Here is a 26,692-nt window from a genome sequence, read left to right on the forward strand (position 1 = left end):
GGTGATGCCTTCACAGTCGAGTGGTTTTCCAATGCACACTGTCTAGGCTCATGCACTTGGAGTGGTCCGGTAGCCAGTTAACGGAGGGCTTCTGGCAGTTTTCCAGTTGTACCCTTTAACAGCTTCAGACGAGGAGGGGAGAATGTCGGGACCCAGGTCAGAGACCCTCACGAGTGGCCCACCTTGTCTCCAGAAGGGAGGGAGAGATCGCACCAGTGAAGATGAGAGACCGAGGCCAGCCCACACTGCTCCTTGTGCGCTCCCCTGGTCACAACCAGGGGCACCCAAGGCAGGGAAGGATGTGGGCTTCCAAGCAGCAGCTACGGTCCAGCGAGTTCTGTTCTTGATTTCAGTGGTGACCTTAAAGTGAGGAGGGACCAAAACATTGAGACGTCAAGTGGCTATTGTGAGGTAGGAGGTTTTATTTGCTACGCTAACATTGTGGAGGGAGGGGCAGAGGTAATAGTTTCCCCCCCCCACTACCCCTGTATATACCGTCCCCTTTAACCATGATGCTTATGTGTGCGATTCACGTGGGTTGTGTTGTTGTTGTTGTTGCCTGTCTGTTTGCAGGTGGAGTACCTGAGGATGAAGCTTACATCCCCACTTACCTGGAGGCTTTCCCCCCTCTCCCTGAGAAGGGAACACCGGGGGACAAGTCTGGTGAACCCATTGGAGCGTGGAGCAAAATCCGACCAATCAAATCCTCAGTAATCACCCAGGTAGGTGAATGCTGTCTGTTGTGTGCAATTTAGGAAGGACCAGCACCTACTGTGCCCTCAGAGCCACCCCAAGCCCCTCTTAGTTAGCAAATCACCTTCACTTGGCCACATTGCGATGCAGGGTAATGCCAACAGCGTGGGTTCAATTGCCGCACTGCCTGAGGGTACTTAGCACGAATGACTCTCCTTCTCAATCTCTCTCCTCACCTGAGACATGGTGACACCACCATCAGTCATCTGTCCCGTGTGAGAGAGCAGCCCTTTCGTTCAATATTCCCTCAAACAGCGATGTGTTTATGACTGGATGATCCAGGTTTTCTCTCTCACTATTGGTTGAGCGATTACTATAGTTAAGACTCTGAGGGGAACTCCCCTGTTGTTCTTTAAAACGGTGTGGCTGAGGGATCTTTTACGTCCACCTTAGAGGACAGATGGGGTGTCAGTTTAACACCTGCACTTGGAGAGTCACTCTGAATTATTGAGCTTTTGCCTCTGGAGCAGGCAAAACCTCCTGACTTCATTGTGTGTCACCCATGGCCAAAACTTTGTACGACAGGCAGAGCACCAAAACAGTTCTATCCGAAGCCACATTTTAGCTACAGTCATGGTGATCTACCTCCATGACGTCTCCATGGACACAGCTGAATGCAGCAGCCATTTTCTGAGGCATTCTTCAAGCTCAAAAGGGCTGCTCTACATTTATCCTGCTGCTCACCCATCATTAGTTCTCAGTAACCCAATGCCTCCAACGTAAAATTCTCATCCTCTGGTTTAGCCCCCTCCTGACTCTGTCCCTTCCTACATCTGTAGCCCTCTCTGGCTTTGCAATTTTCCCAGCATCCTTTGACAACATCTTCCGAACTCTTGACCCCTACCAACTTGGAAGACAAGGGCAGCAGATGCATGGGAACAGCATAGTCTATGAGGTCACCCAGTGAAACTGCGTACTGTCTGGACGGTATCATCATTGCTGGGTCAAAATCCAGCTTCCTCTCAAACAGCATCACACCTGTACTTAATCCCATGGATTGCAGTGATTTTAAAAAAAGGGCGATTAGGGATGGACAGTAAAGGCTGGTCTAGTCAACGACACCCAATGAAAGTGAAAAGCAACTTCCCCCATTACCAAAATATCCATTGCTTTGAATGTGGTCTTTTGTTTGTTCTACGCCTTTCACCTCAAGGTCGACAGTGGCTTTCAGCTATTTTGGCACAGTGTTGTAGAATTTTCTTCCTAACTAACCCTGCTGTCTTTCCAATGTGTCTCATTTGAAATGTAAACATCAGTTTTTTAAGGTGGTTTTTTTTAATACAAGCAGTTTGGGACAGGAATGCAAGTTTTTGCAAGATCCCAACTTTCGTTGTCAATTTGTACTGGTATTGTCAAGTCCTCAGTACCTCGGGACTGTGAAAGGGGTTGGACAAAAAAATCAGCCAGGGTCTCTCCTCCGGACTGTTATCCTGTCACCTTCTGATAGCTAGCTTATCTGTAGTTTAAAAAGAATTGCTCGGAATAAGCCCTGACAGAAAGTGACCCTAAACCTATTGAATTTTTTGGGTAAATAGAATTAGATTATTATGCCCAGTTAGTTCACCCTACTATAAGGAGGATATCAAACCGTAGACAGGGTATAAAGGAAGAATATGCAGATAATACCACAGGTAGTTATATAGTTCTGAATTGCAGCTCCAAGAACTGGAGATCTTAGCATAATCATTAAAGTAGAGCAGATTTTTAAAAATTCATTCAAAGGATCTGGACATTGCTGGCTAAGCCATGTTTGTTCCCCATCCCTAATTACCCTTCTCATCCGCCTTCTCGAACCAGTGAGGTTCATTTGGCGTAGATACACCGCAGTGCTGTCAGGGAGAGGGAGTTCCACAATATTGATCTAGCAGCAATGAAGTTTAACAGGTGCATTCAGACGTATTTTGATAACACAAGCAGGGAAAAAGTTACTTCTGTTGCTAGAAGAGTTAATAACTAGATGATGTAAATTGAATATAATTATTGAAAGGTGAAAGGGAGTGTTATAGAGTCATTATGGCATAAGAGGAGGCCATTTGAGGGAGATGGTGGTGTAGTAGAAACCTCACTGGACTAGTAATCCAGTGGCCCGAGCTAATAGTCTCAGGACAGGAGTTCAAATCTCACTCTCCTGCCATGGTGCTTTGTGTTTATGTTCCTCAAGCGTCCTTTCCAATTTCCTTTTGAAATTGTTCACCAACTATGTTTGCACCACCCTAGTGGGCAGTAAGTTCTAGGTCATTACAGTTCATCGCTTTTAAAAAAAAAACCTCTTCCCTGGCCTCACTTGTCCGAAACCTTAAATCTATGTGCTCACGTCCTGGTACCATCAGCTAACAGGAAAAGGTTTCTCTTTGTCAACCTTAAGGAAACTTATTATAATCTAATACGTCTCTGTCAAATCATCAAGCCCCCCGCCGCCAACCCATTTCTGACACCTTCCTTCATAGCAATAATCTCTCACCTCAGCAACTGATCTAGAGAAAGGTTCACTCAGCTAATTCCTGGGATGAAGAGTTCTTATTTAGAACGAGAGGCACAAAGTTATAATAGACGAGGGGTTCAAGGGTTTTGCGAGACAGGCAGGAAAGAGGAACGAAGGCCATAGTCAAATGTGCTGTGCTCTCATTGATTAAATATCATAAATTTAATCCAGAATAACTTCTGAGAAGGAAGTGGAGAAACCGCACTAGGTATGGCTCATTTACCTTTTCCTAAGAGGAGGACATTTCAGAGGGATAACAGAAGTACAAGTGGACCAAATGGCTTTGACCTGTGCTGTCAAGGTCGGTATTTGCATGCACATTGGTTTTGGAAAGTGTACACTGTGCAAATTAAGGACTGCAGCATTGAAAGCCTCTGTTCAGTGCTGTGCTCACAGCGGGATGCAGAGCGATACATAATTAGGGCCCAGTGCTTCCCAGTTTTAAATTGGTTTGAAAACAGGAGGATGAATTTTAAATTGGTTTTGTTTCAGTTTCAGCTATCAACTTTTTTTTTACTCCAGGAATTGAGCCAGTCTTAAAAATAAAGGAACAGAATGCAGAGAAAAATGCAAAATGTACTTCCTTTGGTTTTTAGTCTGTGAGTTTTATGTTAGAATTACCAAAACTTTATAAGAAACAGCTGTGTTTAAGGAGATGATTATTAATTTGATTTCTAGACATTGACATTTTCAGGAAATACCTTAAATGTTGTTAAGTTTATGTTCAGAGGTTAATTAAAAGCAAAGTTGCAGCTGTGAAGTTTTACTAAAAATGTTTCTCACTGGGAGGTGACCAAATGTAATGATCCCTGCAGAGACTGATTCCTGTTTATACAGGAGGTCCTAGTTCCCAGTGGTCAACTTAAATAAACATTTTAAACTGCAGGGAAGTTTCCTCATTCAAGTTTTAATGCATCTGAAAATCCTGCTCCATGCTAACGTTGTACTCTGTGCCTCAAATTGGCACACTTCTTCTGGAACCAGTCCAGAGTGATTTCTTGCGTCTGATGGCATGTGTAAATCTGCAATCTCTGAATTGGCTTCTGTGGTTAGGCTTATCCTCTCTGTAGCTAGAGTAAGGCAAATCTTGGTTTAATTTCGATGCTTACAAACGCGGTCTCTTCAGTCTAAACATGAGCTCCCACGAGAACTAAAGAGGCTAGCCATCTCTAAGTCCAAATTCTCTTTTTCTCTCAAATTCTGGTAGATGGTGATTGTCTACAACATTCAGTAATATTTTAAGAATGCAGTCTGTATGCCAATCCTAAAGTGGCTTCCCGTGGACTTTTCCCTTCTCAACGTCCACCTGCAGAGCAGATGACACCAAGATTGATGTTCTTGTGGAGGGTGAAAAAGGTTATCTGGGAACACAGCGAGATTGGGCCAGTGGGCTGAGGAATGGCAGATGGAGTTTAATTTAGATAAATGCAAGATGTCGTATTTTGATAAGGCAAACCAGGGTAGGACTTACACAGTTAATGATAGGGCCCTGGGGAGTGTTATAGAACAAAGAGATCCAGGGGTACAGGTTCTCAAATGAACTTTCACAATTGGATTGACCATGCTATATTGCTCTTGTTGACGGATGTGTAGGTTAGGTAAATTGGCCATGGGAACTGCAGGGTTAGAGAGAAGGTGGGTGTGGGTGGGATGCTCTTTGGAGAGTCAGTGTGGACCCAATGGGCCGAATAGCCTGCTTCTACACTGGCGATTCTATGATGTTGGCAAGGTAGAAATAACACCTTCAGTCTGAGATCTAAGGCTGACACATCCTGTGTGATCACTGGCTTCCCCCGTGTGTCTCCCAAAAAGAATATAAACCTTCCGGTGATAAACAGGAAAACCTGCTTATTGTTGACGTCAATGCCGACAGTGACTCACTTCCCCATACCATTTGTACTTTGGACATTTATTTTTGGTGACAGTCAGGGGGAAGACACCAGGTCATGAGAGTTTATTTCCTTTAAGGAGTCAGCCAGAGAATATTGTTTCACTTGTTCAAGACATGTGGGAGTCACCGGCATTGATCACTCAACCTTGATCAGCTTTGAGCCATCACCTTGAACCGCTGCAGACCATGTGTTGTAGGTGGACCCACTGACAGATAAAAGATGTCCATTTATCTCCTAGTCAGGACGGTGACTGGCTCAGAGGAACTTGCAGCTGGTAGTGTTCACATCTACTTTAATGGCAAAAGATGTGTGAACTGGGTTTGGCAAAGTAGGTTGTGGGTGGGAGTTGTTTTTGACCTCAAATTTGTTGTAGGATGGAATTCCCATGTCTGGGCATAGCTGGCGAGGCCAGTATATCTTATCCTTCCCAGTTTCACAGTCCCGGTCTCTGGAAGAGCCTTGGTGTGCTTATCCACAGACCCGGGCGGCACGGTGGCTCAGTGGTCAGCATGACTGCCTCACAGCACCAGAGATACGGGTTCAGTTCCAGCCTAGTCCCACACACAGTTGCTGAACAGGACTTGACTGCCTTTCTCTCTGTCTCCTCTGCTCAGGTGTTTCATGTCCCTCTGGAGGAGCGCAGGTACAAGGACAACAGTCAGTTTGGCGAAGGTGAGGAGGCGAAGGTGTGCTTGGACATCATGCAGAAGACGGGAGCCCATATTGAGCTCTCTCTGGCCAAAGATCAAGGCCTCTCCATCATGGTGACCGGCAAACTCGACTCTGTCATGAAAGCAAGGAAGGAAATCGTGGCTCGACTTCAGACCCAGGTCGGTCTTCGGGATTGGCGCACCGTTGTCACTGCTGTGGTTGGTGAGAGGTCGTGTCTTTCACCCTGTTTTCCTCCCCCTCCACTTTTGTGATCAGTTGTAGAACCCACACTCTGCTTTGCACCAAGCCGACTAATAGAAAAAGGTTGTTTCCTTTGGTGGATAGGGTGGGATTCTAGTTAAATGATAGAGAAAAGGAGCAAGTGATTGAATGGCTCAGTCCTGTTTGTGATTGCTTCCTTAAACTCCTCAGTCCTTTTCTGTGTTGAAGCTTCAGGCATGAATTAATCGAGGTATTTGGAATCCACATTTGTCAAAGTCCCAGAGGACCACAGCTTGCTCCCTTGTTACAGAGAAACAGCTGATAGTGTTTTTAACCCGAGGGTCACCCTGCGTCAGGCAGGGGGCAAGGTTGAGAAGCTGGGGCCTTCAAGTGACCTCAACCAGTGCAGGAATTGAACCCACACTCTGCTTTGCACCAAGCCGACTCAACTAATAGAAAAAGGTTGTTTCCTTTGGTGGATAGGGTGGGATTCTAGTTAAATGATAGAGAAAAGGAGCAAGTGATTGAATGGCTCAGTCCCGTTTGTGTGTTCCAAGGAGCCTCAAGGTCCTGCCCCTCCAGCAGGCATTGCTGATATCATTACTCATCTGTGGAGTCTTTTTCAAGTGTAAGACTCCATAGATGAGCAGTCTCTAAAGAAGAGCGGAAGTGATCTTGATCGTCTCTAGAGCGGAGAGGTTTGATAGGCTGGGGCTTTTTTTTTCCACTGGAGCGTAGGAGACTGCGGGATGACCATCTTGAGGTTTGTAAAATTATGAGGGGCACAGATGAGGTGACTATCCAGCAGCTTTCCTCCAGGATAGGGGAGTCTAAAACTAGAGGGCATGGGTTTAAGCTGAGAGGGGAAAGATACAAAAAGGTCCAGAGGGGCATTTGTTTGATACACAAGGTGGTGAGTGTCGGGAGCAGGCTGCCAGAGGTAGTGGTGGAGGCGAGCACAATTTTGTCACTTAAGAGACATCATGGCCAGGTACATGGATGGGGTAGGTATGGAGCGATATGGGATTAGATTAACTGTGAAAACTGGGCGGCATGGACAATTTGGGCCGAAGGGCCTGTTTCCGTGCTGTAGTCCTCTATGACTCTATGTCTGTGACATTGGTATTTGAAGTCAGAGCATTGACCTGCAAGAGAGATGGGGACTCCTTGATAACCTTCTGAAGATGTGATTGAAATGTAATATTTTGGCCAACGTCTTGTATACATGGCTGCCATTGCTGATTTGTCAGGTTAGTGAATGTTATGAGCTGAAGCCCATGCCAATCACCTATTTACAATTATGCATTTATAATTCCTAGATAGATTTGTTATCGTAATTTTTTGGCACTTTTATGTCAGGCTAATGTTGAAGCCACCTATGTAATCATTTAGAATGGAAGTATTGTATGGGGAAGCAGTGGCCTAGTAGTCGATCCAGAGGGCCAGCTAATATACTGGAGACCTGGGTTTGAATCCCATCTACAGCAGATGGTGAAATTTGAATTCAGTTCTAACTGATTCAGAGTCCGAGGATGCATCTGTTGCCGTTTGTCGGAAAAGCCCATCTGGCTCACTGATGTCCACTGAAACTGCCATCCTTACCTGGTCTGGCCTACATGTTGACTGGGCAATTGGGGATGGGCAGTTAAGAGTTAACTATCCTGTGATGTTCACATCCTGTGAACGAATAAAGAAAAATGTAAACAGTTGCCTGTAATGATGTTGCATTGCAAACTGTGGTCACTAGGTAATTCTACAGAGTGTAATTTCCAATGTGTACTGGAGAAAACTTACACCCGTCAACCGACTGAGAGGTGTTGTGGTCTCGAGCAAAAACTAACTCCTCTTTGCACAGAGAGTGCAGACCAACGTACTTTACCAGGCTCTTTAACTCCCTTAGGCTTCAGCTACTGTCACCATCCCAAAAGAACACCATCGGTTTGTCATCGGCAAGAATGGAGAGAAACTGCAGGAACTAGAATTGAAGACGGCGACCAAAATCAACATCCCCCGCCCCGATGACCCCAGCAACCAGATTAAAATTACAGGGACGAAGGAAGGCATTGAGAAATCTCGGCACGAGATTCTGCTCATCTCTGCAGAGCAGGTACGGCCGCCCATCCAACTTTCCAAAATCATTTCCGCAGTATATTTGTTTTGATATCCCTTGGGTCTCGTGTAATTTGGTTTTGTGCCCCATGTCAATTAAAATAATGCAGTTGCCATTTTCAGGGCATGTGATCCTCCAATTAGCCTTCTGTGAAATGATAGAGGCAGGTGAAGAGAATGGCCAGTGAGGTGACCGCGAGTAACGTGGTGATGTTATTGGATTCTGCTATAAGAATGGAAAAGCACAGTATGTTTTAAATAGTGTGAAGCTTGCAAACATCCACGTTCAGAGGGGCTTGTGAACGCAGCACACAGCAAGTTAGCTTGCAGGTACACCGCACGCCGAGGAAGGCAAGTGGTAAATTGAACCTTTTATTGCCATGGGTTTGAAGTGTAGGCAGAAAGTATCTGTAGTTGTGGCCGAGTGGTTAAGGCGATGGACTTGAAATTCGTTGGGGCATTCCCACGCAGGTTCGAATCCCGTCAACTATGGCGGAGTTTGCGCTGAGCTCTGCTTTGTGGGCGGCACGGTGGCACAGTGGTTAGCACTGCTGCCTCACAGCGCCTGAGACCCGGGTTCAATTCCCGCCTCAGGCGACTGACTGTGTGGAGTTTGCACGTTCTCCCCGTGTCTGCGTGGGTTTCCTCCGGGTGCTCCGGTTTCCTCCCACAGTCCAAAGATGTGCGGGTCAGGGTGAATTGGCCATGCTAAATTGTCCGTAGAGTTAGGTAGGGGGTAAATGTAGGGGTATGGGTGGGTTACGCTTCGGCGGGTCGGTGTGGACTTGTTGGGCCGAAGGGCCTGTTTCCACACTGTAAGTAATCTAATCTAATCTAATCTAAAAGAAAGAAGTCTTGCTACAATGCTGCTTGCTTCTGTGCTTCAAAATTGTCTTGGGATTTGGTGTGACAATACCTGAAGTACCAGGAGCGATTTTGGTCTGTGTGCTTGAGGATTCGTGTGCTTGGATTGGAGACAGTCGTGAAGGGCCGCTGAATTGGTCATTGGGAGGATGAAAGGATGGTCCACTGATGAGAGACTGAGTGAATGAATCCCGGAGCTTCGAAGAATGAGGAGTGACCACATGAAGCATAGGAAGCCCTCAAGGGACTTGACGTGAGAGACGCAGATTAGGAAAGCTAGAACGTGGGCCACCGTTTTAAGATAAGGGGACAAATATTTGGAACAGAGATGCGAATAGAATTTTTCACATAAAGGGCTGTGAATCTATGGAACTTTTTCATTGAAGACTGGAGAGATGGATGTGATAGTCATCCAAACCTTTCAGTCCAACCAATCCATGCTGACCATATTCCCAAATTAAACTTGTCTCACTGTCTGCATTTGGCCCAAATCCCTCCAAACCTTTCCTATTCATCTCCTTACCCAAATGTCTTTTAAATGTTGTAACTTGTACCTGCATCCACCACTTCCTCTGGATGTTCATTCCACACACGAACCACCCTCTGTATTAAAAAAAAATTGCCCCTACGTCTTTTTAAAATCTCTGTCCTTTCACCTTAGAAAATGTGCCCTTTAGTCTTGAAATCCCCCATCCTAGAGAAAAGACAACTCCTATTAACTGCATCGATACCCCTCCTGAGGGGAATCATGTTGAAACTGCCCTCCCCCAGTTCTAGATTCCCACACGTTGGAAAGCATCCTACAATTTACAGTCTAGGATAACTTTACTCGATCAGCCATAATCCTATTGAATGGCGGAGCAGGTTGGAGGGGTGCTCCTATACATGTTTATTACGGTCTAAGTCAATTAAAAGCATGAACCTCTCTAGATAATCTATGCTTATTTAAGAATTGCACTTTGCATTCTGATTGACAGCAGCACTGTTGGGGAAAGTGGTTTGCTTGGTAAAGTAATTAAAAGAATCTCACTTGATTGCCTTACCTTCTGTCCCTGGTGCTAGGACAAGCGGGCAGTGGAGAGGATAAACCTGGAGAAGGTCTTCCATCCGTTCATTGCTGGGGCTTACAACAAAGTGGTCCAGGAAATCATGCAGGAGACCGGAGCTCGTATCAACATCCCGCCTCCCAGCATCAACAAGGATGAGATCTTCATCACTGGTGAGAAAGAGCCCGTGGCACAGGCAGGCACCCGAATCAGGAAGATCTATGAAGAGAAGGTTAGACCAGCAGTGTCCATGTACTAGGCAGACGTGTGCATTTATATCCTGTTTTAATGTGTCATCTTGGTCTCACCAAACCTTTTAGCCAGTGAAGCACGGTGATTGTCTGTTTAAATTCCCACAATTCATGTTGCTATTGCTGTCTCCCCCAGCATTCTTCACTTTATACTCTGCTGTTTCCTCAGTTAATGCTGTCATTCACCCTCCTTCACTTCCTCACTCCACTCTTCACTCATATCCACCATTAAAGCTGTCATTGTCCTCTGTCTCACTCCAATAATGCTCCTTCTGTTAATGATCTCTTTCCCTCTCCCTCTCTCCTTTTCCTCTCCTTTCACTCTCCCCTCTCCCCACCTTCCCCCTCTCTCTCTCTCCACCCCCCTCTCTCTCTCTCTCCACCCCCCTCTCTCTCTCCACCCCCCTCTCTCTCTCTCTCCCACCCCCCCTCTCTCTCTCCACCCCCCTCTCTCTCTCTCTCCACCCCCCTCTCTCTCTCTCTCTCCACCCCCCTCTCTCTCTCTCCACCCCCCTCTCTCTCTCTCCACCCCCTCTCTCTCTCCACCCCCCTCTCTCTCTCTCCACCCCCCTCTCTCTCTCTCCACCCCCCTCTCTCTCTCCACCCCCTCTCTCTCTCTCCACCCCCCTCTCTCTCTCCACCCCCCTCTCTCTCTCTCCACCCCCCTCTCTCTCTCTCCACCCCTCTCTCTCTCTCTCTCCCCCCCTCTCTCTCTCTCCACCCCCCTCTCTCTCTCTCCACCCCCCCTCTCTCTCTCTCCACCCCCCTCTCTCTCTCTCCACCCCCCTCTCTCTCTCTCCACCCCCCTCTCTCTCTCTCCACCCCCCTCTCTCTCTCTCCACCCCCCTCTCTCTCTCTCCACCCCCCTCTCTCTCTCTCCACCCCCCTCTCTCTCTCTCTCCACCCCCCTCTCTCTCTCCACCCCCCTCTCTCTCTCTCCACCCCCCTCTCTCTCTCTCCACCCCCCTCTCTCTCTCTCCACCCCCCTCTCTCTCTCTCCACCCCCCTCTCTCTCTCTCCACCCCCCTCTCTCTCTCTCCACCCCCCTCTCTCTCTCTCCACCCCCCTCTCTCTCTCTCCACCCCCCTCTCTCTCTCTCCACCCCCCTCTCTCTCTCTCCACCCCCCTCTCTCTCTCTCCACCCCCCTCTCTCTCTCTCCACCCCCCTCTCTCTCTCTCCACCCCCCCCTCTCTCTCTCCACCCCCCTCTCTCTCTCTCCACCCCCCTCTCTCTCTCTCTCACCCCCCTCTCTCTCTCTCCACCCCCCTCTCTCTCTCTCCACCCCCCTCTCTCTCTCTCCACCCCCCCTCTCTCTCTCTCCACCCCCCTCTCTCTCTCTCTCCACCCCCCTCTCTCTCTCTCCATCCCCCCTCTCTCTCTCCACCCCCCTCTCTCTCTCTCCACCCCCGTCTCTCTCTCTCTCCACCCCCCTCTCTCTCTCTCCACCCCCCTCTCTCTCTCTCCACCCCCCTCTCTCTCTCTCCACCCCCCTCTCTCTCTCTCCACCCCCCTCTCTCTCTCTCCACCCCCTCCCCCTCTCTCTCTCTCCACCCCCTCCCCTTCTTGTCTCTCCACCCCCTCCCCTTCTTGTCTCTCCACCCTCTCCCCTGCCCATCTTTATCCTTTCCTTTGAATTGATACTGTGTACGATTTGTCAGGATTGCTGTATGCGTGTATTTTGTTCATCAGGTGTAAAAAGGGGTATCACACCAAGCTAATGCATCATTTAAAAGAAGCCAAAAGCTCTCAAAGGAGGGTTGCATTTAAAAAGTACCTGTCGGTCTGAATCTTAAACGTGGTAGGTTCATATGTTGGGATTCTTTTGCTGGGTGAACCCATGTTGCAAAAGGTTGGAGAATGGATGAACATCGAGCTGAATGGAGGCTTCATTGTAAGATGTGGAGGTGGGACTCCTGTGTCAGCAGCCAGGTGGGGTGGAGACTGGCAGGAGGCTCTCAAGACATACAGAAAGTGCAAAGGAATAATGTTGAATGTCAAAACCAGGTCTAGCTCCAAGAACATGGATGCAGTCCATAAGGCTGTTGAATAGTCTGACCCAGGTTGTGAACGTGAGTAAATCCTGTCTTCAAATGGCATATCTAAGCACGTGTGCCATCGGCCTCCTACGCTGCTCAGTTAACCACACTCCCTTCACCCTCTCAGCAACATGCTATCAATCAGTAACCAACCCTGCAGTTAAACGGACACAGCTCACAGCAGTGATTAATCATGACGGCCACGTCGCCCAAAGGTGATAACAGGACAGTACCGCACTGACACACTTGCCTGTCGTTGCAGGAGAAGATGGTGCTTAACAGGGGCAAGCAAGAGCACACGGGAGGAGGACAGTCACACCTTCACGTTTTAGCCGCTGTTGATGAGACAGTTACAGAAAAGGGTATTGCTGAGGCCTGTGACGACGCTGGAGAGATCAAGGATGAAGGTATCTGTGGACTTAATCCTCCTCCTCTTAAGCTGCACCTTTCTTATTGTGCAGTCTCCTCTGTCCTCTGCAGATGATTAAAGAGGCCCCATCTTACTTTGCCCTAATCCTTTCTTATTTCAGTTTCCCAGGAGCTGGAGCCAGAGGAGGAAGATGCAGACGGCAAGAGAAGCAAAGAGACATCGTTACCCAGTCCCTCTGTCACCGGCTCAAAGACTGACACAGCGCCCCTTTCGGAGGCTTTGCTCCAAGTAGCATCTGAGTGTGGTGAGGTGCTGGCCACAAGTGGGCAAAAGGCAGGGCAGGAGGAGAGGGCATTGTCGCACAGTAGCCCCGCCGCTGAGCAGTCGGACGAGGACTTTGATGACCCAGGTTACAGGAGAAGGCTGATGGACGCGCACAATCAAATGGCTGCTGCCCTGGAGAGCCTGCCCAACAGTCTGCGCCGAATGGCCAGGAGCATGGAGGACACCAGCTCCAACTTGGCCGAGAGTTTTACCCAGAGCCTGGAGAGAGTGGTCACCTCCGTGAGCACGCCCGCGGACCCCACTGTGTCGGAGCGTCTGATGGCCGATGTCACGGCTTCCATCGCGGCCCAGGCGGCTTCCGTCAGAGGCCTGAGCGACGCGGTGGCTGCTCAGACCGCCGCCCTCCAAGCTCAGACGGCCGCCATCGTGGCTCTGGACGCAACTGTTCGCAGGGGCTTCCAGGGTGTCACGGCAACCCAACAGTCTGTCGTCCAGCAGATCAGGAGGATTGCTGAGGCACCTCCATGGGTCAGTAGCAGCGACTCAGAGGGTAACACCGCTTCTGCTGCCATCTTGGCCCTCTCTACCAGTGCCCACACTGTTGCCCGTCAGGGGGCTTGCCCAGACATCCACCATGGGGCACTCTGAGTCAAACGCTCCAAGGCCTGCTGCAGTTTTCCACCCCACTGGGAGAACCACTGTGTAGCATAGGCAGAGAAACATGTCAGAGACGGTACTCAGGGAACGCCCACGGGTGTCTTAAATTATTTCTTTCTGACTTTTAACAACATATTTATAACATTGGTTTGAAATGTATTTCCTGATGTCTGTGTTTGTCAGTGGGACAGTCAATGATGAAGGATGGGACTTTAGGCGTGTGATTGGAGAGAGGTGTAGCTGAGGTTCTTGGTAGCACTCATAAGTAATTCAGTTGGTGGGCACCAAGGAGTTTGTCTTGTTTTAGACTTCCATCACCCTGTTCCTTCTCCACTTCCTCCTCCTCGTGTTCCTCCATCTCATTTTCTTGCCTAATGTTGGGGGCAAGGGCCCCAGTCAGCGGGTAGTGGAGCTGTGCTGCTGTACACCGTGAATCTCGATACCTGTAGATCCTCCTGCACAGTGAGGGCAGTGCAAGCTGTTACCCAAGGACAATAATGGTACACTGTGTAACGTCCATGTACGTGTGAATTCCCAGCTCCCCACGCCAGGCGGATATGACCCTTGTCACCCAGATAGCTAGCCTTTGATCGGCTGGGTCAAAGAGAGGTGGAGCAGATTGCATCCGAATGAAAGGTGCTGATTGTGGGAATTGGCACCCACGGTGCGTTGCCCTAGTTGTGCACGTTGCAGAAGCCCGTTCTCGTTCTGGTGATGAAAACGACCAAGTAGTTGACAAAGTACTTGGGATTATGGGGTTTCATCAACAGACATACAGAGTAAAAAAGTCGGGGAGTAAGGCATTAGTTAGACTTCACCGTAGAGGGTTGTGGCTGGATCTAGGCGCACCATAAGAAAGTTGTGATTGGGCTTTGAGAGGGAGTGCAGGAAAGGTTCCGGGGTGGAATCTAACTGCATGGATTAGTTTGGAGAAATTGCAAGAAGTTGTCCGTGCAGTGAAAGGGGTTGACGGGAGTCTTGGTAGAAGTGAACAAGTGGACGAAGAAGAGCTTGTCCCATTTGAGCTGACGGTATGTGAACAAGGAGTATGGATTTAAGGTGTGGGCAAGAGATATAGGACTCTCCCAGCACCTCCCTCCCAGTGGTCTCAAGAGTATACAAGCATCTCCCAGAGACAAGTGCCTCTTATTTTTCCAGACCTCAGCTCCCTCACCCTGGTGTCAACCGAAATTTTATGCTTTAGGGTCCGAGGGTGGGGGTTGCGGGTTCAACCTTCTAACACCAAGGCAAGAGGTGTCACCCCCCCCCCCCCCCCCAGCCATGGCTGATGGCGACACCAAGAAACTATGACCGAGAAATGATGATCAAATAATGGAAAACTTTGCAGATTGCAGTAGGAAAGGCACTCAGTCTGGGAGCTCCATCACTCTTGAGGTCCTACATATGTGTGTTTGCGTGAATGTCAAGCGTCTCTGTGTGTGTGTGTGTGTGAGAGAGAGAGAGCAGGAGATGATGTAAAACAGTCTTCCAAATGACATTTAACATGTGAAAGTTACTGTAACCCTGGATGCCAACAAGAACGCAATGGCAATAAAGAAGCTGACTGATATTTATTACATAAGTTTGTGTGTCAGAGATTGATGTTTGAACATCACATGAATATGACAATCCGTGTTTTGAAATTACTTTGTGAAAATACAATTATTTTACATTCTCACCAGACCATTCTTTCATCTGAGCTGCTTCACCACCTATCTCTTTTGTGGGATGTGGGTGTCACTGGCTGGGCCAGCATTTATTGCCTGTCCCTAGTTGCCCTTGAGGAGGAGGTGATGATAAGCTGCCTGCTTGTGCCACTACAGTCCATGTGCTGTCCCACATTGCCATTAGGGAGGGAATTCCAGGGTTTTCACCCAAGGAAGGAGGAAACGTGCAGGTTGAGAGTCTCTGGGTTTAATATGTTGGAGCCGTAGGTCATCCGGCAGCACTAAGTAGCCAAGGGGCTGGGTTTGAAAGGGTGCAGCTCAGGGCTAAGGGTTTCAAGATTCAGGGGTGTGACTGTGAGCAGGAGTCCATGGTCCAGAGACAGAGACCGAGTTGAGCAGAAACCTGGGTCTCATAGTTGGTGGGAGGGGTAAGGGACGGAACCTTGCGACTCCATTGGCATATTTCTGCTGTCTAAGTTGGAGTTGTGACCCACGTTTTGGAAACTGCTGTTGTAAAGAGGCAACTTTTCTCAGAATGCAGAATGTTGTATTTTCATCTTAGAGGGTACAAGGAAATTCAGAGGAAGTGGCCACAAAGGGCTAACCGTCTCTTGTGGGGATTGGACCCAGCCTATCCACCTTCAGGCAAAAACTTCCTATTGACTTCGGACAACTTTTAAACTGGAACCCTGCAACAACAAGAGGATCATGAGTAAATCCAGATCAGTGTCTCTGCCATTTGTTTTGTGGAGTTTTGCTTTGTGAGCATCTGATTCCTGTAGCAAACCCTGGTAAACAGCTATGGTGAGGGCATTGTTTTCCTCTGGGTAAATAACAGCTTTCAAAGGCAGAAATAACAAACCTGCTCTTAGGCAGCACTTTTTGTGACCATGGGTCATTCCACAGCGTTTTACAGGCAGGGAGTGGGCCAGTAGTTTCAAGGAGCTAACTCTCGGGCGAAAATGTGCATTCGAACAGTGTGCAGATAACTTGCTAAAAGTATCATGTCCTGAGAATTCTGCCGGCTCCCTCAGGTTCCCCCTAGCTGAAGGCAGATCCTTGGCTCATCGGCAGCTGATGCTTCACCCTTTCTTCAGCAGTGTGTTTGCCAGTGGTTTGTCTCCCGCTCTGGGGATGGGGAGGCGGGTCAAGGAGACAGGTCCCAGGTCTATCCGAGCCAGACTGGGGATTGTTGGTGTAAAACAGAACTGCATGCGAGGCCGCTGAGCTAACCGATCATCCAGGGAGTAGGCATTTACAACCGAAATGTAAGCTTTTGAGCTGACTACCTAACCGCGCGTCAGTTTCGGGTGACATTGTCACATGACTGTAAATGTGTACAGTGCAATCTCACATCTCTGTCTCAGGCACGCACCTTCGAGATTTCATCGAAAGCAGTAGCCAACTCCAGAATTTTAGCAAACCTAAATCAGCAGATATGCTTCTCCCAGATTGACTAAAGTGTCCCTTGCGGTGCTTGCATTTTTGCGCACAGACTGTATACAAAGTTGGCAGTTTTGTACAGGACGGCTGGCTATATATACGAATATGTACGTATTCTGTGGGTAAATGTACAGTTGTACAGGGAGCGCTCATTAACAGGAAACTCCGCTGAGACCAGTAAGGGAGGACTGCAGATGCTGGAGATCAAGAGTCGAGAGTGAAGCCTTGCTACGTGGGCACGTAGCTTGGAAAAATGTCACGTTTGAAAGCAAAGTACTGTGGCTGCTGGACATCTGAAACAAGCCCAGTGAATGCTGGAGAAACTCAACAGCAGTGGTAAGAGAGAGAAACCGAGTTAATGTTTCAAGTTCGCATGACTCCTCTTCGGTTCTGAAGAAACGTTACCACTGTTTCTCTCACCAGAAATGCTGTCAGACCTGCTGAGTTTCTTTGTGTTTGTTTACTGCTGTGGCTCAGTAGCAAAGTTCAAAGGCAATGGGATAGATTTTATAATATCGTACCAGTCTGGTGCTGAATGCTTCTGAACCCTGAAGCGATTGTTGAATCCCTACAGTGTGGGAGCAGGCTATTCAGTCCATCGAATCCATGGAGGCCTTCCAAAGGATATCCTACTTGGACCCGAGCCCCTTATCTCATCCCTGTAACCCTGCGTTTCCCATGGCCGATCCACCTAACCTGCACATCTTTGGGACTGTGGGAGGAAACCAGAGCAAGTCCTCGCAGACATGGGGTGAACATACAAACTCCACACAGACAGTCACCTGAGGCTGGAATCGAACCTGAGACCCTGCTGCTGTGAGGCAGCAGTGCTAATCACTGAGCCCCAGTCCTGCCCCATGATGAATATAAGTTTAAAAGATGTTGAAATGCCCAGCGTTAGTTGCTGCAGAGAGGGCTGGTTGGGGAGAATATTAGAGGAAAGCAATAAATTAAAACCCCCCCTTTAGCATGTTTCAGATTGCCACAACCAGGACAGCAGAGGATATTTCTGCAGAGTTTAATTACTTTTTCCCACAGGATGGTGGACATGTGAACTATGGGAAGCAAGTTTTAGGGATTGATAGGTTTTTTGAGGGAGTGGTGATGGATAGGTGATACCTTTTTGTTCTGGGTTAACTTGTTTGAAGTACCATCCAACATCACTTACTGTCTTAGGATGTTAAAAGCCTGGAAGAGGACACCACAGAGATTTATGACGATGGGACCTGGAGTGATAGAACCAGAATCATACAGCACAGATACAAACATTTCGGTTCAAGTAATCCATGCTGACCGTAATCCCAAACTAAACTACTCCCACCTGCCTGCATTGGACATTTATCCCTCCAAACATTTCTTATTCATGAACCTATCCAAATGCCTTTTAAATGTTGTAAATGCTTCTGCATCCATTATTTCTTCTGGCAGTTCATTCCACACAGGAATCACTTTCTGTAAAAAAAAAGTCCCAATTTTCCAAAAAATCTTTTCTCCTTTTCATCTTAAAAATATGTTCCCTAATCTTGAAATTCCTAACCGTAGGGAAAACAAATACCTGCCATTCACCTTATCTACGTCCCTCATGGTTTTATAAACCTCTAAGGTCACTCCTCAACCCCCTACGCTCCAGTGGAAAAAGACCCAGTCTGTTCAGTCTCTCCTTGTAATGCAGACCGTCCGTTCCTGGCAGCATCCTGATAAATCTCTCCTGAAGGCTCTCCAATTTAATAACATCATTCCTATAACAGGGTGACCAGAACTGGACACAGTACTCCAGAGGAGGCCTTTGGCGTGACTGGAGAAACTGGGCTAGTTCTCCTTGGATAAAGAAGGTTCAGCAGAAACTTAATAAAAGCATTCCAAACAAGAGGGAATGTCGCTGGGAAAGATCTATTGCTGCTGGTAGGAAGCTTGGCGGATAGAGTTTTAAAATAATTATTGAGAGGAGGAGGAATATTTATTTATGCAGGGAGCGATCGGAATCTGGATTGCACACAAGCTGATGTGTTCACAGCTTTTAACAGGAACTAGAAAAGTGGTTGTTGAGAAGGAAATATTTGCCTGACTTTGAAGGCGAGAGGAAGGGGAGTGGGATTAATTTATGTGGCTCTTTCACAGAGACAGCTACCCCAGTCTACACTCTTAACATGTAACGTCCACAAGTAAATAAAGGTTCACCTCAGAAAGCTTGAGAAGCAACTCCGGCCCCCCGATAATTTGAAAGGTTTGAATCCAGTCCTTTAGACCTTTGGTGTGAGAGGCGTACATCATTTTCTTCACCATGACTGGGTTAGGACATTCAAATAGCTTCCATGTCATGGACTCCTCGCTATCAAATTATAATATAATAAAACACACTGTATGAAAAGTAGGGGCAATGATAGATAGGTATAGAGCCCAAACACAGAGGAGAACAGTTGGCCAGATAAAGGAGTGGATAAAAAGACCCTGAGCTTCCAGTTGCCTGACCAACATCTGTCGCTGGCTTGCTGCAGTGCTCCAGCAAAGCTCAGCAGAAGCTGCAAGAGCAACATCTCATTTTCTGCTTGAGGACCTTGCAGTCTTCTGGACTTGATATCAAGCTTAATAACTTCAGGACTTGAGCTCCCCCGTGTCCTTTTCCCAACCCCTCTCACACCAGGTCTTTTCTTTAATCACATAGCCTGCCATTACCCCACAATCCATTGTTAGCCCCTAACAGTCCCCATTAATAGGTACTTAGCCTCCTCAGCCTGATCATTATTCACTTCTTTTTAAGATTAGATTAGATCCACTACAGTTTGGAAACAGGCCCTTCGACCCAACAAGTCCACACTGACCCTCCAAAGAGTAACCAACTCAGACTCATTCCCCTACTCTGTATTTACCCCTGACTAATGCATCTAATACTATGGGGCAATTTAGCTTTGCCAATTCACCTGACCAACTTTGGTCTGTCCAACAGTTCTTCTCTTTCGTTGGGCTCCATCCTCACCTATTTGGTCCTTACCTCTCTCCCCCTAGCCTATCTTCTGCATATAAAGTGACATTTTCCTAGCTACCATCAGTTCTAAGGAAGGCTCACTCAACTCGAAAAGTTAGCCCTGATTTCTCTCCACAGATGCTGCCAGATCTGCTGAGCTTCTCCAACAATTTCTGTGTTTGTTTCTGATTTCCATCATCCCCTGTCCTTTTGGTTTTTAACTGCTTTCGTACTCCTGGTTCTGAAGGCGAGTCATAATCGAACTCAAAACGTTGACTGCTTTATTTTTCTTCTGTCTGCAAGTGTTACTAGATACATTGAGTTAGAACTGTTAAACAGTTCTGCAGAACCATGCATGGGTCTGCTGTATATTTAATCTTATTCGAACCACAAAAGCCCTCTTGGTTGGCCTGCCTTATCAATTTTATCCTTCAGTTGTAACTGGTGACATCGAAATCTCATAATTGAGCAGCGGCTACTTTATTTGCATGAATTTGCATGGGTATCAAAGCCCCACCTCTATTTTTCATTGAATTAAACCTGCAAGTATTTACAGAGCAAAGTTAGCATCCAATAGTTTTATATCTGAATTTAAAGAGACATGTTAAATTGAGACGGAGTGGAAATGAAGCTGGTTGAACTGCTTGGAACTGAAAATGCGTTGCTGGAAAAGCGCAGCAGGTCAGGAGAAGAAGGGCTCATGCCCGAAACGTCGATTCTCCTGCTCCTTGGATGCTGCCTGACCTGCTGCGCTTTTCCAGCAACACATTTTCGGCTCTGATCTCCAGCAGCTACAGTCCTCACTTTCTCCCTGAACTGCTTGGAAGACAGTTATGCTCACCACTATACCACTGAGCATAAAGCTGCTTCCCAGACCTTGTGGGGCATTTTAGATAGTTACTAGTTAACCTGTTCATAGAATCCCTCCCAGTGTCTGGCCCAACCAACCCTCCAAAGAGTAAACCACTGAGATCCATTCCTCTGACTAATGCACCTAGCCTAGACATCCCTGAACACTCTGGGCAATTTTAGCATAGCCAATTTACCTAACCTGCGCATCTTTGGACTGTGGGAGGAAATCCACACAGACATTGGGAGAAGGTGCAAACTCCACACACAGTCGCCCGCATCGGGGCTTGAACCCAGGTCCCTGGTGCTGTGAGGCAGCAGTGCTAACCACTGAGTCACAGTGCCACCCCAGAAATGTTATCTCACACCTCTGGAGCAGGTGGGACCTGAACCCAGGCGTTCTGGCTCAGATGGAGGGACACTGCCACTGCATCACAACAACTTCATGTTGGGTGTCTACTTTTTTAAAACCTTGGATAAGTTTACGAAGTGGGAGAGTTTAGGATGTGTCCTTTTGTGAACCAATTAGATATCTTCCTAATCAACCTGTAGAGAGGTGGCATTATAAATCTCTGAATCACGCCGGACTTGAACCTGATTGTCCTTGTCCGACGGGAGAGGGACAACCACTGCACCACCAGAGACTTTGGTTGGGTCCGATTTGGTTTCAAATGACTGTGATTTTTTTTGTTGTTGTTAGCTATTAACCAGCAAATCATCTGTGTAGCAATGCAGACCATCTGGAAGCGGAGGAGAGGAGGCTAAATCAAAATGGAATTAGAGGGCTAGACAAAGCATTGTATTCCCCTGTGTACCCACCTCTCTTTAAAGGCATCAAGAGTCTTAATGGACTCGGTGTTCTTTGTCTTCAAGGACTCTTGGACAGAACCTAGCCAAGGAAGAGGGCTGCACTGTCAGCAGAAATAAACCCTTTTTTCTCATTTTCCTATTTTCTGTTTTCTTTTTTTCCTAAATTGTATTTTCTTTTTTCTACTTTTTTTTCTGTATTTTCTATTTTCTTTTTCCTATTTTTTTTTCTTGGATATAAATATACATATCCAGAAGTGTTCTTACACGCAACTGAAAGTTTTTATCTTCCCTCATCACCAATTCATTGTGACTTCTGTTTTACTATTAGCCACCCCCAGTAAATCACCCATTGGAAATTTATGTAGAGCCCTTTATGTAAAGCAGCGGAAGTGAGGGAGGGATAGGGAGAGCAGGACGAGGTGAAATCGAAATGGAGTCAGATGGGGAAATAAAGCACTGTATCCACTACAATGCCCACCTCTTTCTAAAGGAGGGGGTCTGCTGTACCTTTTTTTTTTAATCCTTTGACATATGGAAGTGTTCTCACCTACAACCGAATGACTTGCCGTCACCATGATTTATCTATTAACTACGAAGCACCGCCTCTATTCACCCGTGTAGCCAATTGAATATTTACAAGTACAGCAGATTGTGGGCAATACGAACCATGAAAAGGGGAGGGGAAGGAGGGAGAGGGGGCAAGGGCTAAACCAAAATGGGAGTAAGGACATAAAGCTGTGTATCCCCCACATTGTCCCCTCTCTGTCAAGGCATCAGGTGCATTGATGGAAACTGTGTGCTCCCTCTCCAACAACACCTCTCTGCTTTATCTTTTTTTTTCCCTCTTTATACCCAGAAGTGTCATCACTGAGCGACTTTCCCACCACCATGACACTCCTTTATGCATTCTTTTTGCTTTTAACTTAGCAATAAAACACCCGTGTAGCCGATTAAATATCGACAAGCCAACCACCAAAAGTCTGTGGTTGGGGGGGGGAGGAGAGGGAAGGGACTAAATTAAAATGGAGTTGGAGGGAGAAATAAGGCACTGTATCCCCAGCAATGCCCACGTGTCTGTCTCTCTCTCTGTCTGTCTGTCTCTCTCTCTCAAGACATTGAGAGCATTGATGGACATGGCGTGCTCTCTCTCCAAGGTCATCCAGGCACGAATGAAGTACCTGTTTCTTATTTTGTTTCTAACCAACCTGTTCAGCGATATCAGTACACATCTCTGGAGCAGGTGGGACTTGAATCCATGGCTCCTGACTCAGAGGTAGGGATGCTACCCATGGTTCGCTTTATCAAGGGCTCAGATGGTGAGTGATAGTTGGCCTAGCCATTGCCTGTTACCAGGGGAACCCATTGTCAACAAGCTCCACAGGGAGATTAATTAGTTATTCCTCATGGGCCTTACAGGATTCTCCCACTTTGGGTTGTTTACCTCAGAGCAGAGAAGGCTGAAGGGGGAACCTGACCGAGGTGTACAAAGTTAGAAGGGGCAAAGACAAGGTAAGAAAGGAAGAAACCTTTTTCCTTAGTGGAGAGGCGAGTATTCAGGAAATATCAATTTAAGGTGAAGGGCAGAAGGTTGAAAGATTATTTGAGGAAGTGATTTTTCACCCAGAGGGTGGGAATATCTGGAACTCATTTTCTGAAAGATTTGAATTGTCCCATAGTGTTCAGGGTTGTGCAGGTTTGGGTGGATTGGCCGTGGAAACAGGCCCTTCAGCCCAACAAGTCCACCACTGACCCTCCGAAGAATAACCCACCCATACTCATTTTCCTATACTTCTCCCTGACTAATGCTATGGGCAATTTAGCATGGCCAATTCACCTAACCTATACATCTTTTGGAGCGAGAACACTCGAAGGAAACCCACGTTCCTAGTGCTGTGAGGCATCAGTGCTAACCACTGAGCCACCCTGCTGTCCCAGAGGGTAGTGGAGGCAGGAGCGATAGCAAAATTTAAGTATTTACATGAACGTTTGAAACATCATTGCAAACAATTAGAATTAGCTTTATTGTCACATGTACTCAGACGAGTGCATTGCAAACTTTACAAGTCGCCATTTTTGGCACCATCTTGGGTACAAGGTACCTAGGTGCAGATTCCGTTATTGTTGTGGGTACATGGGTTCAATTCCCATCATGATAGTTGACGAGACTTAAAGTTAGTGAATTAATAACACTGGAATTGAACGATATTTTATCATAGACTGTCCCCATTAATGAATAGCTACTGGCCTTGGCGACTCCAGATGCAATGACCCTTGAATGGCCGAGCAAGTCACACAGTTCAAGGTCAGCTGCCCACATCCCATTAAAGGAAGGAGGATAATGTTTTCAAGCCAAATGGCATTTGCTTATTGATTCTATATATTTGGGGTGATACATTGGCTCAGTGGTTAGCACTGCTGCCTCACAGCGGGGTCGATTCCTGCCTCGCTGACTGTCTCTGCGGAGTTTCCATATTATTCCCGTATCTCCGTGGGTTTCCTCTGGGTGCTCCGGTTTCCTCCACAATCCAAAGATGTGTAGGTTAGGGTGGATTGGCTGGGGAAATTACTCATAGTGCCCAGGGATGTGCTGGTTAGGGTGGATTGGTCAGGAGAAATTACCCATAGTGCCCAGAGATGTGCAAGTTAGTGTGGATTGGCTGTGCTAAATTACCCATAGTGTTCAGGGATGTGCAGGTTAGGGTGGATTGGCCGTGCTAAATTACCCATAGTGTTCAGGGATGTGCAGGTTAGGGTGAATTGGCCATGCTAAATTACCCATAGTGTTCAGGGTTGTGCAGGTTTGGGTAAATTGGCTGTGCTAAATTACCACTAGTGCCCAGGGATATGCAGATTAGGGTGGATTGGCCGTGATAAACTACCCCCCAGTGTTCAGGGATGTGCAGGTTAGGGTGGATTGGCCATACTAAGTTGTCCCATACTGTTCAGGATTGTGCAGGTTAGGGTGGATTGGCCGTGCTAAATTGTCCCATTCTATCCAGGGATGTGCAGGTTAGGGTGAATTTGCCGTGCTAAATTGCCTCATAATGTTTAGGGATTTGCAGGTTAGGGTGGATTGGCCATGGTAAATTACCCATAGTGTCCAGTGATGTGCAGGTTAGGGTGAATTGGCCATGCTAAATTGCTCCATAGTGTTCAGGGATGTGTAGGTTAGGTGCATTTGTCAGGGTTAAAATAGTGTAGGGGAATGGGTCTCGTTGAGTTACTCTTTGGAGTGTTGGTCTGGACTTGTTGCCACACTTTTATGACTCTGTTCTATGCTTCTGTTTGTCCTCGTAAAGGCACTTCCTCACACCTTTATATTCACTACCCACTAGGTAAGACAATTAACCCACTCTGTATAGCAACTTCCCACTCCCAGTGTGCACCATGTCGGCCTCCAGTTTCTCACATTGCCCACCTGTCATGCTGACCCTCTTATTTTCCCTCCAAACCCCATGTCCCCAGGAAACTCTCGGCCAAGAGGTGGAGAAGCCCTTGTCTGGACCCTTGCTCCTTAGTACTAATACTCCCAGCTGTATGTACATATGTCCGTGTATAGAGTGAGAAGCAACTCAGGCACCTACAACCCCCTCAGATCTCTGTGCTCATCTAATTCTAGTCTCTCGTTGCCAATTTTTAATCATTTCACTGTTGGTTATGCTTTCAGCTGCCTAGGTGCCAAAGCTCTGGAGCTCTCACCTTGGAGGCTCAGGGGCTCAGTGGTTAGCTCTGCTGTCTCACGGCGCCAGGGACGCAGGTTCAGTTCCAGCCTCAAGGAACTGTCTGTGTTGTGTTTGCACGTTCTCCTCGTGTCTGTGTGGGGTTTCCACCCACAGTCCAAAGACGTGTGCAGGTTAGGTGGATTGGCTACATTATAGTGTCCAGGGATGTGTATGTTAGTAGATTAGTCTTGGGGAAAAATGAAAGAAGGGGGAGTGATGGGTCTGGGTTGGATGCTGTTCAGAGACTCGATGGGCCAAATGGCCTGCTTCCCCTCTGTAGGGATTCTAAGCCCTCAGGCATTCTCTTTACTCCTTTAAAGCACTCATTTAACCTCGCATCTGTGTGAAGTTGGTCACCCATCCAAATATCTCCTAAAACGCTCCTGCAAAACTACTATTGCAAAGATAAAGGTGCTATATAAATGCACGTTCTGGATTGTGATGCTGCCCAGCAGGCCAAGTCAGATCTATACAGTGGTTCTACACTCCATGAAAATGTGAAGGGTGATTCAGAAGGGTGTAGTCGCAAAATCCTAATCAGTAAGGAGTCAGTAAGTTTCAAAAGATTGAACTGTTTCTCCAACCCTCCAGGGGAGCCATTAACAAGCCTTAACATACTCTCCCGTGTTGAATTTGCAGCTTGCTTTGTGTTGGGATCGGCCAGTTTTCAGCTCTTCTCTTTCTACCAACAGAAACGGAAAACCACAACGATATCGGTCGAGGTGAAAAAATCTCAGCATAAGTACATCATAGGCCCGAAAGGTAACACCCTGCAGGAAATACTGGACATGACCGGGGTATCCGTGGAAATGCCGTCACTGGAGAGTAGTTCTGAGACCATCATTCTCCGGGGAGAGCCTGACAAACTTGGCCCAGCTCTGACTCAGGTCTACGCCAAGGTAAACTTCCTAATCCCTGACGATGTGCTATTATAATACTGTGGCTTGAAGAGATGTATTTCGTCCTGATTTCTTCTTGAAGGATGTTTGAGACAGAGGTAGCAAGCAGCCTGCTTCAAAGCCCACAAAGCAAACAGCTTGGGATCTAAAACAAAAGTTGGAATAATAGAAGCATCCTGACTGGATGGGATCGAGCTCTCGCAGAACCAGAAGTTTTAGTTTCAGTTTTTTTAGTAGCAGTTGCTGGGGTCTTGAAACTGGGGTTTCAAAAGTTTGGGGTTTGGAAGCTGCAGTACATCTCTCTCTCTCTCTCACACACTCTCTCTCTCTCTCTCTCTCTCTCTCGAGTTTTCTTGTGAAGTTTTTCCTCTTGCTTTGGAGAATTGCCTGTAAGACCATCTATTTTACCGAATTTGTCTTTGCCAAGGGTGTGTTTATGGAATGTTACGACACTGGGACAGTTGCTGTTTAGTAGCTAAATAATCACTTATTCTATAAAGTTTTCCAGTAGAGTTATGTCATTCCAATGTCTTCTTTCTACAGTGTGTGAATAAGGTGTGCTTCACTTCAAGACTGGTAGTTTGACCAATCGAATTGTATCTGGAAGACAATGCCTGGCACTTGCCTTTAAAATAAGGAAAAGTTAGGGTATAGGCTATCTTCATAATATATTTTGAGGGGTTTGGTCTGGGCCATAACAGTGTAGAAACCCACTTTAACA

General features: G+C 47.1%; 1 protein-coding gene and 1 non-coding gene across 4 annotated transcripts in view; both read left to right on the forward strand.

The window, feature by feature from the left end:
• Positions 1-26,692, forward strand: part of LOC132835358 (vigilin-like) — a 107,267-nt gene that overhangs the window by 22,040 nt on the left and 58,535 nt on the right. For 2 of the 3 annotated variants that reach the window (XM_060854819.1, XM_060854820.1), the window contains exons 4-10: positions 574-722; positions 5,742-5,957; positions 7,901-8,107; positions 10,036-10,251; positions 12,570-12,714; positions 12,838-13,490; positions 25,765-25,971. In XM_060854819.1, coding sequence (XP_060710802.1) covers positions 574-722; positions 5,742-5,957; positions 7,901-8,107; positions 10,036-10,251; positions 12,570-12,714; positions 12,838-13,490; positions 25,765-25,971 — 1,793 coding nt within the window. The remainder of the gene's footprint in view (positions 1-573; positions 723-5,741; positions 5,958-7,900; positions 8,108-10,035; positions 10,252-12,569; positions 12,715-12,837; positions 13,491-25,764; positions 25,972-26,692) is intronic. The other variant, XM_060854821.1, reaches the window with a different exon arrangement.
• Positions 8,520-8,601, forward strand: trnas-uga (transfer RNA serine (anticodon UGA)). Its single transcript has one exon. It is a non-coding gene; the product is annotated as a tRNA-Ser (tRNA).

Source organism: Hemiscyllium ocellatum, chromosome 44 (genome assembly GCF_020745735.1).
Source record: "Hemiscyllium ocellatum isolate sHemOce1 chromosome 44, sHemOce1.pat.X.cur, whole genome shotgun sequence".
Taxonomy (NCBI): Eukaryota; Metazoa; Chordata; class Chondrichthyes; order Orectolobiformes; family Hemiscylliidae; genus Hemiscyllium; species Hemiscyllium ocellatum.